At 42.2% G+C, this 12,604-nt stretch overlaps 1 protein-coding gene across 5 annotated transcripts in view; it reads right to left on the bottom strand.

The window, feature by feature from the left end:
• Positions 1 to 10,426, bottom strand: part of fgf12a (fibroblast growth factor 12a) — a 31,498-nt gene extending 21,072 nt beyond the window's left edge. Inside the window, exons 1-2 of one of the 5 annotated variants that reach the window (XM_075483449.1) lie at positions 9,852 to 10,413; positions 2,513 to 2,560 (exon numbers count right to left, since the gene is read on the bottom strand). In XM_075483449.1, the coding sequence (XP_075339564.1) occupies positions 2,513 to 2,560; positions 9,852 to 9,942 (139 nt within the window). In that variant the 5' untranslated portion in view covers positions 9,943 to 10,413. Of the gene's footprint in view, positions 1 to 2,512; positions 2,561 to 3,651; positions 3,753 to 3,811; positions 7,756 to 9,851 lie in introns of those variants that run through there. The other 4 variants (XM_075483451.1, XM_075483447.1, XM_075483450.1 and 1 more) reach the window with 4 other exon arrangements.
• Positions 10,427 to 12,604: the final 2,178 nt, after the last annotated feature.

Raw genomic sequence — 12,604 nt, 5'->3', positions numbered from 1 at the left:
CTGGGTTTAATGTCATATACTTGCATCTTTAAAAAAAAAATTGAACCGTGAAACATAAATAGAAACCTATTTATCAATATATTGATATTTTCAAATTCTAAATAACCACGTTTAAAAGCAATTAATCAATCATGTGGCACAATCCAGCCTTCACAGCTGCTCTTATATGAATTAACTTACAGCATCAGATAGCTTAGATTTTTTTTACTCGGATATCAATTTAATGATGAAGGAAGGTTTGTCATAAATCATCTATTGCACGTAATATCATAAAAGGGTAAACGGCTATATGGCTGGCAGGCTTTACAATGAGGATACAACTGAAAATATGAGAATGCTTCTCATACGATTTATCATACCGAATGCAGAAAATTGACGGGTCTTGCATCATTTGGAAACCTTTTGAAAATCACATTCAATGATCACTGACATGACAGTATTTTCTTTATGAGGTATGAAGTGACTGCTTTTTGACGTTCAGTAACATTGCTCCTTTTTCCAGACACATTTTTACAGGTTTTTTCTTCAACCTGACTGGTTCCGTTTGAATTTCTTGGCCTTTAGTAAGCTGACCTAGAGGTTTTTTTTTTGTCTCCTTTTGTACGTTACAATAACCCTAAATTGACCTCAACCTTTGAAAGGTAGGACTTCTGGCTCCGGGCCAGAAAGCTGCTCAAAGAGCTCCATACTTCAAGGGAGCAGGTGGAAACGAGTATTAGCTCAGGGCAAAGAAAGCCTCTCAGCTCCAGGCAATTCCGGGGATATATACAGGTGTAAACAATTCTTATTTAAGAGGAACATGTAGACTCTGTCTATAGGTCTATCTAATATCCAGCGGGTTTATTGATTTGGTGTAAAAGTAGAAGACAGTGTCGGGCAACACCATTAGAGTTAACCAAACTTTGGTAGTGGCTTTTCACGGAGCAGTCGTGTAGGTAAAATCGTATTGATTGCTCAATTTTGAAAGCCGCTTTGAAATCAATTAAATAATTGTCAGTGCTAATAAAAGAAAAGATGGACAAAGAGAATATACAGACAAATATCTCATAAGTCTCTGGGAAAAATGAAACTATGTTGCATGTTTCTTATCTACCATCTGACTGAGGCAACAAATTCAGCATTTAGTCACAATTTCATGAATGATATGGGTACACATTTTGTGCTCAGATAAATGATGTATACGATTGGAATTAAGGGATATGAGTGAGCTGTACTGTCCCCCAAGGTCACAACAAGACTTGGAGGAAACACACCTCATAACAGTCCAGCCAGGCACATAGCATCCCGAATGATTTAGGTAAAATTAATAATTTTCAACCTTGTACCTTGACAAAGAGGACACTTTTAGCTAGAGCTGAATTTGACAGTAATAACAGATTCTTAGCAATTTTTTCTACAAAAGCTTATTTATGTTTCGCGAGGGACCAGTATATGGAGAAGAGAGAAAGACAGAAAGACTAAGCCAATGGTGACCCACAGCGAGAGTGTATTCACGTTTGCTCAGCTGTACATCATTCTGACCATCAATTCCCAACTCACCTAGCCCTGGGTTAGGGCCATCAATTCCTGGGACAGGCCTTTCATCATCCATCATGGGCACGTTGAGGAGAATGTGAGCATGTGTGAGTGTTTATGCGTGTGTGAAAGCACATGGGAGTGTACACATCAGTAAATCACATGTGATAACTACACCTCCATAAATTACAGCAACAGCACGGGCCCCGAGCAAATGCTGACGGCTCATCTGTTCTAGTCATTTAGCAGAGAGCATGTGTGCATGTATATTCATGTGTGTGGTTTTATATGTAGGTAGACACAGACCTGTAGAGGTTATGTCTGTGCATGAAAAAATGTCTTTCAATGACAACAAACTTAAGATCATTCTGTGAGTGTATGGACCATTAGATTCACTTCATACTAATACAAAAGGACAAAAACATTCAAGTACGTTGACAAATGGCATCATGACCATGAAATGGTTTATGATCACCTATTCTGATATAGTGTTTGACAAGGAGAAACACATCATATCAATATACACCAATAAATACTACAATAACAGCCTCTACACTGACACGACAGTACTCAACACATATCTACAGACAAAGAACGAGGAGCGAGGATAAGGACTGATCTGACATTCACTGACAAAGAGAATGAGGCTGAAACAAAATGAGAAGAGGTAGAGAGAGCAACAGACGACTGGCTGTAGGAGAGCTTTAGCTACTATAGGAAAGGGTAAGGGTAAGAAATTAAGCTTAAAAAAAGAAAATCTAAGAAAAAGCCACACAGAAGGAGGGATGAAAGAAGAAGAAAATCAGAAAGGGAGAGGGTCGTCGGCTGTCAGACAGGTGTTTAAGCCCCCGCCCTTCCCCTCCCTCTTCTTTCCTGACCCATACCACCCACCCACCCAGCCCTCCCTCCCTGGCCGTAGGGGTTGTCGACATGGGCGCGAGATGGGGTGGAGACGAGGAGAAACACAGCACACACGGATGGAGGCTGAGCTACTGACCTAGCCTGCAGCCCTTATGGGACACCTGTGGAGGTTTCGAGGGTGCATCTTATGGGGGGTGGAGGATAAAAGGAAAAACAACAGTCTTTTAAACAGGCAGAATTCATAAATTCTCCAGTGTATCGGCTGTTTATAGGCAAATATATGGCAAGGCATCAGCGGAAATGTAAGGATAATCAAAGAGAGGACATATAGCATTTGTTTGCTTCCTTGTCTAAAGCCAGTTGTCCACCGAGAATAATTACCCACCTGCCCAACAATGTCTGGAGCCTAACTGTTTTGTCGTCTGTCTGTCTAGATTCAAGCAGTTTGTGGCCTTTCTGGCATAGAGATTGTATGACGATGCTGCAAGACAACAGGGTCTGTCTGGCGGAGTTTGCTGTCCTCCCAGTCTGCCTTATAAATTGATGTCCTCCTGTCTCCCTTCTCATCAGTGTGTCTGCACAACTCTGAGAGGACCTGGCTGCCATACATCACACAACAGAACTATCTGGATGATGGTGAGGGAGGTGACTTGCACCACTGGGTTGTTATCTGTGCACCAGGATAGAACCAGTGGATTCAAAAGAAGAAGGCTCTACCATGAAGCGCTGTATGAACAGAGCCTACATGTATATCAATACAGCTCTTAATGACAAAGGCTATACCTCCCTTCACTGCAGCAAAGCTCCCTCTCTGCAATAAACATTTACCATTAAAACATTTAATCTGAAAAGAGCTTTGGTGCACTGCGGTGCAATTTATCTCCCCTCAATATTCCAATCTTCATTAATATTGAATTAGACTATTTAAAACAGTTCATTTTAATGTACTCAAGTGTGTATTTGTGTTTAGAGGGGGTAACGGTTTGGGGTGCAGGGGGGCTTAATTTCAGGCTATATAATGTCTGGAGGAAATAAACCTACTTAAGCTTTGGCTGGGAAAGAATAGCATCAATTTTGTTTCAGTTTAACTGATTGCTCTGATCAGTCCCCTGTCATTATGAAAACCAAAAGGAGGGTTGTCACAGCATATAGATTTTTTTACTGTACAGTCCCTGGTCGGTATGGGAGGGTTGTGTCGTGCAGGGGATCGACAGACAACAGGAATACCTACAATAATGGAACAGGTGGATTTTTCGCACCGCGGAGAAAATCTACCTTCTCCCCCGGTTCAGACTGAAGCCCCTGACTGCAGTGTAATGCCTCTGCTGCTCCAAAGAGGGGCGGGGTGCGGTGGGGAGGGGGAAGGGGGCGCTTCCCTACACACACATAACACACATTAGGTTTAAAGAAGAAAAAAAAAATTCTTCTCACTGACCTGGTCGCCGCCGAACTGGTCTTTTCTTGCCGCTGCAGAAACGGACTTTGCTGAAGACCCCCAAGAAATGTCTCTCGCAGAGAGAGCGGGGGTCTTTGCTGGGACTGGGGCGACGTTTCGATGTAGAGACCCGGTCACTGTTGGACTCCCTCGCCTGGCGTTTCTGCCGGATCAGGGAGCTGGCGATCGCGGCCATCTCCCCGAACCGAGTCTGAAATGCGAGTCTAGTTCGGCAGAGGTCGGGTCTTGATGCAGTTTCTTGACGCAAAAAGTATATATATATAAATATACTTATTTATATATATGGGCGTTGATTCTGTGCTGTGGTCCACGAGTGTTTTAACCAAATGTCATCCTGATCACAAAATCCTTCGACTCCCGTGCATCATTGCGCGTCAGGCATCCTCTTGAAGAGACAGTAAAATGTAGCCGATTTCAGCTGCTTCGAGTTTTCCGTTACACTCAGGGCTTGATATCAAAGACCGATCATATTTTGAACATTAATCTACGGGCAAGGCCACAGGGGCCGGAATATCAGTCGTGAAAACATTCAACAGTGTTTATAAGTTGATGCAGCTGCGTTGTCATTGGAGAGCTTCAGGTATTCCAGGTGAACAGCGCCGCGTCTGACGGGCACGATTCCTCATCTGCACAGCAGCCTGTTCTCTGGATTCTTAACGCCTTTGAATAAGTCGCATCAACATAAACCCCAGCATCGGGCTCTTGAGCATGGATGGACAAAAATATCCTAACTTTTTTTTTCTGATTCAAAACGTGTGCTCCGTGCACATCTAACAGTGAGACCGTCCGCTGCTGGTTCAGGATGCGGGACAGGAGCCCAGATATGTTAGTCCAGTCTCTGGTTCCGTCGATGGCACCTAAAAATGCAGTCCTGGAAAATGGAATCGACGGCAAACGCTACTCTGCAAGGATGCTGCAGAGCTGGAATTGAAGCCAGCAGGGAGCGATTCAAGTCTCAAAACGCAACAATTAGTCGAGCCGTGTGCACGCCAGAGTGCTTTTCGTTGTAGCGCACAAATAATAAAGTAGCCTCATTGCCTGTGCGTCCCGAGCGAACGAGAAGGTGTGTTACATCGCCGAGACAGAGTGAACGGTCGCGGTCCACAGCCTTCCCCCTCTCTGTCTCTTTCTCGCTCTCTCCCCCTCTCTCTCCCACATCTCTGCCTCCCCAACTCTTTTAACGCAATCATACGTGATTGAGGTTTGCATTAGGGATTATCTGGGGTCGTACTGGGAAAAAAAAAAAATAAATAAATAAATAAAAATCGATCATTACTGTGATGAAAAGTTGTGAATATAAAAACAGGTAAAACACCAAAATAGAGGGGGTAAATTCTGCGTGTGTGTGTGTTGGGAAGGGGGGGGGGGGGTCGAACGCATGTGAGCTTTAGTCGTTTGATGCATTCTTTTATTTACTGCCAATTATCATTATCATTTACTCAATGATTATGAGGGTGCTGCTTGTTTCATTACCCATTTTTTTTCCTCGAGGAAAATAAATACACGATACATGAATCTGGATACACAGCGAGACATTGTGTTCAATTCTGGAGCTGGTTTAGACCCTTTGGGTCAGAAAAATACCTGCATTTAACTGTTAAGAAGGCACGGTGTGTTAAAAGATCAATCTTAGCCAGCCACGGCTTGGATTCCACAGAATGGCCTTACACTAAAAGCTTATTTCAAAACCTGAATGTGCATTTTAGTATCAAACCCCCTGTCTGCACGTGCAATGAAGGACACATAAAAGATGACCTGCAACAGGTATCAGCAAACAAAAAACATGAATGGAAGAGTGGAGACTGAGGCAGTGTCACAACAAATGAATTGGTGTGAACCGGTACAAATGAGATGGACTAGTGCAACAAAGGCTGCATGAAAATGTTACAAACATGATCAACAGCACGCACTGCAACAATTACATTAAAAGAAAACTGTCTCTAAAACATTTCTTGGTTCATGTGTATGTGAGCCCAGTGCAGCACTATACGAGTAACCTCTGAGTGGGGCCACGTGCAAACCAATTAATTATTTCCACTCTAGCTGCCCCCAACACAAATTCAAAATGCTTCATTACACCCTTATGTATTGCTATACTGTATGGTTTTTTGGTGTACAGATATATACTAAGTGCCCCAGCAAACATCTGTCTGTTTGTATGTCTTTTACTGTAGAACAAAAACTAAATAAGTTGTCGTGCCAAGATGCTTTTGGTTTCATCTGTTATTGCACACAGACTGTGGGAGGAAGAAAACACCAGCAATCAGCAGCACAGAAAATGTCTCTTGTCCCCATGATGAAACACTATGAAACATTTAGAGGCTTTCTCTATGACCTGGTTTGACATTCTCTATCCAAACCAAATCCACGGAGACAGCGGGAGAGGTTCTTTACTGACAGCCACTGTATGGCTTTCTTATGTAAGACTTGAATATAGTGGTTGAGGGGGTTGAATGTGAAGAGCTGGGACCCTGGTTAGTCCTTTGTGTGCTCTTTATGTGTGTGTGTGAGAGAGAGAGAAAGACAGAAGGAGAAAGACAGAGGGCAGAGAAAATTACTGTATTCCCAGAGTGAGATAAACAGACTAAAAATACCAAGTTAGACAGATTCAAATTAAAAATCCAAATTTATCATCTTATCTAGCTTTGCAGCTACTGAAATGTTGGTGTATGGTTGAAAACATCATGACACTGTAGTACAAAGAAATATTAATACAAATTTCTAAAATATAACATCCTATTCCTAAGAATATGCAGGAGTGTGATATACTGTACACTTTTTAGAAGAAAAAAAAGTGAGCATGTAGCGTGGGGTATGAAGGGATTTGCCCAGAAAAGGGAGGGACTTCGTAGTTCATGAGAGCTACAGACATGGACATATTTCATCATCAGGAGAAGAACAAAGAATCCCCCAATGAGTATCTGCTAAGCTTCTTCTTTCTACCAGAAACAATTTATGTTCACCTCATTCCAACAGAGATACGCTTACAAGCTATAAAATACTGTTGTAATGTTTCTTGTCAGGTGTAGAACAGTCATACTGCATCACAACAATTAAATGAAACAGACATGGATCAAAGTCTCAGCATCTGTGTGCTCCTTGCCATCGATGCAACCTACACGAGTAACTTCGTAAAGTCTTTGTGTCTGCTGCCATCATGTGGTTAATAAATGAACTACGAGTCCCCAGAAAGAAAGTCGGGATGTTCCCATTCTGAAGTTTGTCACTTCTGAGTGTCCTTGAGATGCCTCATAGATTTGTTGACTCACAATAGCTGGAGCTCGATTTCAAAGTGTAATGTCTACTCAACTGTCTCACCAAGTACGTGGGAGGTGAAGAGGTCAAATGTGAGAGAATGAAAGCGATTCCGTATCTCACACTGCTCATCAACACACTTCTGCTATAAATCATCAATAAAAGACACAAGTTTCAGCAAATAAAACGTTAAACTTAATCTGTATGGAAAAACTCTTCTTTAAACTGCACTCGATGCAAAGAAAAGACACCTGCATCCCTGATCAATTTTCGTGAGAGCAAGGGACACAAAAAACAGCAATATGTGTGTGTATATCAATCAATCAATCTTTATTTATATAGCGCATTTCATACCACAGGCAACTCAATGTGCTTATCGTATAAAAGCACCTGATGAAACACAAGCTGTCTAAAAAGAAAAAGAAAAAAGATGTTTGATGTTATATTGATGGACTGGCGGCCTGTCCAATTTGTACCCTGCCTCTCGCCCAATGGCAGCTGGGATAGGCTCCAGCCCCTCACCCACAACCCTGATTTGGATTAAGCGGGTATAGAAAATAGATGGGTGGATGTGATATTCATATAAGTCACTAAAAACTGACCAAACAACAATTGTAAAACATTATAGTGAGACATATACCTGCATGTAACCACAGACAAAGATTTGACTTGATTATCTGTGATTTATCTATTGTACTGCCCACTATATAAGTTTGCAGGACCCTCTGTAGCCTTGGCCACTGATTGTCAGTACAATAGGACACAAGGCATAGCCTGGGCTATTTCAATCTGGGTGGCACGGTAAATCCACATGAAAGCATCAATAGAAGTAAATTAATGAAGAAAGAAAGACTTGACTTTTATAACAACTAGTGTGCTTAACTTCTTCTAAGACAGCATGTCTCAGCAACTGGAAATCTTCGGGGTTAACATTAAGAGAAAAAGCCAAGTGCAAATGTAACATTAAAAAGCAAGTGAATTCAAGCCTAATCAAAAACATTGTTCATAAGAAATCGCTCAGAAGTAAACTTGCCATACAACCTGAATTTGAAGAAACAACGCACTCTCTGCTCCAGCTGCTTTCCTTTCCATGAGCTTTTAATGGCAAAAGTATACATGATCAGTAAATGATGCAGTGAGAATGCTGTACAGAGTACACGTACAAGCCCCTTCCTCCAAAGAGTTAAGCATGTGGGCTTCCTCTTTGTTTTACCAGTGATTTACTCTATTTCAAAGGTGCTCAGGAATGGAAATATTCTTGAATTAACTTGAAATAGTAGCCAGTGACGCCCTTGCCAACAGGACAATCCCCGCTTGAAATTAAAATAAAACAATCAACTCCACTATACGAGTTCACCAAGTTTAAACTTGTCAAGGAGTTGGCAAGTTTGTAAAAGAATCAAAGATAGTTTAAACAAACTCTTTACACAGCTTCATCTCAGACAGCTCTAACTAAATTTGCGCTTTCACACTTTGCACCCATTTCTGTCAACACCGATGAGCTGACTCATAAAGTTTTGATTGAGGTCATAAGGTTCATGTAACAGTGAGCAGAGGCGCAGGATAAGCACTGATAGTACTTTGTATCCGAGTCCTACAGATCCCAGTGTGCATGCTGCTTTTGGTCCAACTCCCTCAGAGAAATCAACTGTGCTTAATGGACTTTCTAATTGTCTGCCCTGAATTTGAGAGCCGAGACGCTGCAAGAGACAAGAGGAGGCAGCAGAATGTGTTGCATTGGTTTTCCAGTAAAATAGAATTCTGTGTTGCGTTGTAAATACTGGATAGTTTCTTTATTCGCTTTGAAGACCGTAGGGTTTTGTCATGAGTGAACAACTGTAGCAATGCAGTCACCCGCTTCAGAGATGACTAGAGGACATGGCAGGGATCTTAGGCTTGGTGCCAAACACTGGTAAGTGATGGTTGTGTACAGGCCTGTGTGTGCATATGGATGTCAGTCAGGTTTTACATCATTAGACGTAGTATGTTTTGTTGTGGACGGGTATAAACTAAGTCCAATTTAAAGAGACTTATTGATTCCCCAGTTACTGACACTTTGTATCAATATACGTATTCAAGTAGCTCAATCAAAATTAAGTTTGACGACTTTCCACAGGGTTTTGTCAGATCAATTTTCTTGAAAATCCACACTAGCATCCAAAGCAATTTAACTGCTCAGGACATATGCTGTTAGGTAACCCTTGTTGAGTTTCTAGTGAGGACTCCTTACACCAAACCGAACCAGTCAATCGGGTTTGATATAAATCTAATCAAAGAAAAGTTTGAGCCTCTGCCCTGGAGTGCGTCTGCTATGGAGCTATCCGTGGTGCTGAACCGCGCTGCTTGTTTGGGGCCCTCATTGAATGCCGCCTCATCTGGCCCCTGAAGTTTAATGACTTGATCTCTGCATTGTCCGTTTTTATTTTTGGCCCGCTTCAGATGCAGCACTGGAACGCGCTCATCCGCCAATACATCTCAATTAGATCAAGCATCCGGAATCCTTTCCTCTCAGGAGCAGTGCGGCTTAATGCTGGCTGCCGGCAGCCATCGGCGGGCTAAGACTGCACACAAAACTCGGGAAAGATGCGAGGAACACAAGGAGAAAGCGCTCTCCACTGCAGAGTCGGAAGGTGTTACTCAAACACTCGAGCGTTTAATGAAACCACTCAACCCCCTCCTACCCTGTGTATAGCCCCTTTCTTTTTCTATCACTCAAAAGAGAAAGCAAAGCAAAGGCAGCTGTGAAGCTATGTTTGTATCTCACCGTCGGGGATAGTGGTCGTCTTCGATCGTTGTCCACAGAAACACTGCAGCATATGCGCTCCTTTCTGGAGGAATGGCCTCAGAATCCTCATTGATTTGGGTTGATGGGAGCCTTCTTCAATCCAAACAATCGGGCAGCGCTATCACAACACAGCAGGGTCAGGCTGCATAGCGTAGCCAGCCAGCCAGCCTCTCTCGGTAGGCTCACAGCAGCCCTCAAAACGCCGGAAGGGCACAGTCTGCAGGACAAATTACGCTAAAACGAGGCATCTTGACTGATCCCCCTCTCCTCTCTTTCTCTAGCCCTGTCTCTTTCTCTGTGTACCCTCTTCTCATCCACCGACGGTCATTCGCGTTCTCGGCACACTCTCCTCTTCCGCCACAGCAGGCAACGCAAGGACGTTACAATGTGCTCTTAATTGTACATTCCCCCCTTCCTCCGCGTCTTTCCCAACAACGGACGTAATAGCAGGAGCAGGAGAGGAGAAGGGAGAGATTGTGGAGAAGGGAGGGAGGAAAGGAGCCTGCACGCCAAAGTTAAACTGCAGGGGTGAGTGGCAGGCCGGCCACCAGTGAGCTAATGCGGAGCTGACAGTTAGGGCGACAAGGTCTGCACAGATGTTGCAGCACGAGAGCCAGTACTTTTTCTTTCTTTCTTTTTTTTTCCTGACTTTTTTTTTTGCCCGAAAATCCATTGGGAACGAGTGAACAACGCAGAGACTACGTCAGCTGCAGCGTAGCTTTAAAGTCAACGATGCTCCTGCTTGATAGTAGCCTACCAGAAAGTTTATTGCTCAGCCACTGCGTTATGAAAGAGTCGCCGGAGGCCACCTCTGTGTCCTTTCTGTCTGCCATGCAATGGCTTCATGAGCGCATTGTCAAGCATCGGTGTAAAAGCAGCATTTCATCGTTATATGCTGGCCGAGACAGAGCTATTTTTGACTGTTTTAATTAGCTGTTGTAATCAAACAGCGAAAAAAATTGAATTACGCACTAAAGACAACAAGTGCAAGAAGTCGCCAGTCCATTGAAACAAATTAATGTTTCCACATAAAAAAAGAGGGGGACACAAATATTTAAGCAGAAATGACGTCAACATCAAAACAGAGCTCAGGCAGAAACCAACTTTGTGTCATAGCACTTTAAATACCGATTGATCGGTGTGAGATCTACGGCTACTGATCAACGCCTACACAGCTTCAGATGGAGCGCTAAGCGAATAATGCACCCCACCGGCAAGCGATGCAGCCATTAAGTTTTAGTAACTTAAGGAATGGCTAAAATTGGCTGCAGAATGCACATGTTGCGTGCTAATTGAAATGTAATTATCTTGGAAAGTGATTTAGAGAGATTATTTCAGTTATGAGTCATGATCCAACAGCCAAGTTTCAAGATCTTTTTATGCATTTTGGCCCAGGATGACCAGCTCTGTTCTCAGATGCAATCCTAAAGCAGGGCAATGTGTCACTTTTGCCACTAGAAGACGCTATAATATAAAACATAGAGTCAGGGACACTGAATATATGACGAAGACCTAGTGGCTGCAAAAGGAGACAAATACAGAGAGTAATTTTACAGTTTTACTCAAAACAGAAAACAATAATTTGTGTGTATACATTATGTATATATATGTGTGTGTGTGTATGCATATGAATAAATAATGTAAACACACATAACATTCCACCACAAGGACAATTAATTAAACCTCACCTAACACCTTGAAAACATGACCCCACCATGCATAATATAGTGTATAGAAAAAAAACACTTCAGGTCAGCAAGTTGCAAATCAGAATAGGTCAGAGAGTGAAGGAGCTGGCATAGGACCCAGAGTCACAGAAATGGGGTTGGTGCTCCCACTACACTGTCCCACTGCAGAGCCAGTCACCAGCGGAAAGGGCCAGAGAGGGCAAGAAAGGAAGATTTAAAAAAAGACTATCACAGAGATCCCGTGGCGGAGCTAACATGCACTTAAATGAGAAAACAACTCAGGCTGTGGAGTTATTTTATTTCATTTTAGCATCGGTTTAAATTAAAAGTAGACGAGCACAGCATAGAACTCAAGATTTGTTAAGTAACCCTTGAGACCAAGAGCAAATACAATAAGCACCAATTTGTTCCGTGTCATTAACAAGGCACGTGTACACAGGTCAGAGGAGTTGAAGCCTTTTCACACTATCCTCTCAGATTCAAAATGTTTAATCAATCAATTCATTATTTCTCCATAAGAAGGTTGTTGGTTTGTTTAATGCACTAAACTACTGCATTTCAACTGTATCCAACCTCAAACTATTAAAACCATCAAATACAAAGGTGGCTGCGTCATTATAAAGCATTGATTAGACACCATTATGAACACATGAATGCCCAAGACATCGTGCATTTTCCATTCAATTTTGTAGAGAAGACAGCCATTCAAATTGTGTTTTTCGTTTTGATATTGCACTCAGCATCAACAAAGTGTTTAAATGAGCAGTGACACAACATAAATTTTATACACCGATGTGAATTTAATTAACATTGATAGAAGAAATATTTTTTTTGAGAATTGAAGAATGACACATTGCTCTAAGGAAATCAGGACCAAAATGAATTGGCAAACTCTTTGATGACATCTACAAATGCAAACTTGTTGGAATAGAGAGTCAAAGACTTATTCAAATTAAAAATGCAAATGACTTAATAGCGCGTGCTACTGCCTCCTGAGAAAATTATACCAATTTTACACGTTATGCTTTAGTAATGGTGTTCTTA

This window comes from Odontesthes bonariensis, chromosome 14 (assembly GCF_027942865.1).
Source record: "Odontesthes bonariensis isolate fOdoBon6 chromosome 14, fOdoBon6.hap1, whole genome shotgun sequence".
NCBI classification, from domain to species: Eukaryota; Metazoa; Chordata; class Actinopteri; order Atheriniformes; family Atherinopsidae; genus Odontesthes; species Odontesthes bonariensis.
This window is presented reverse-complemented; position numbering and strand designations above follow the sequence as displayed.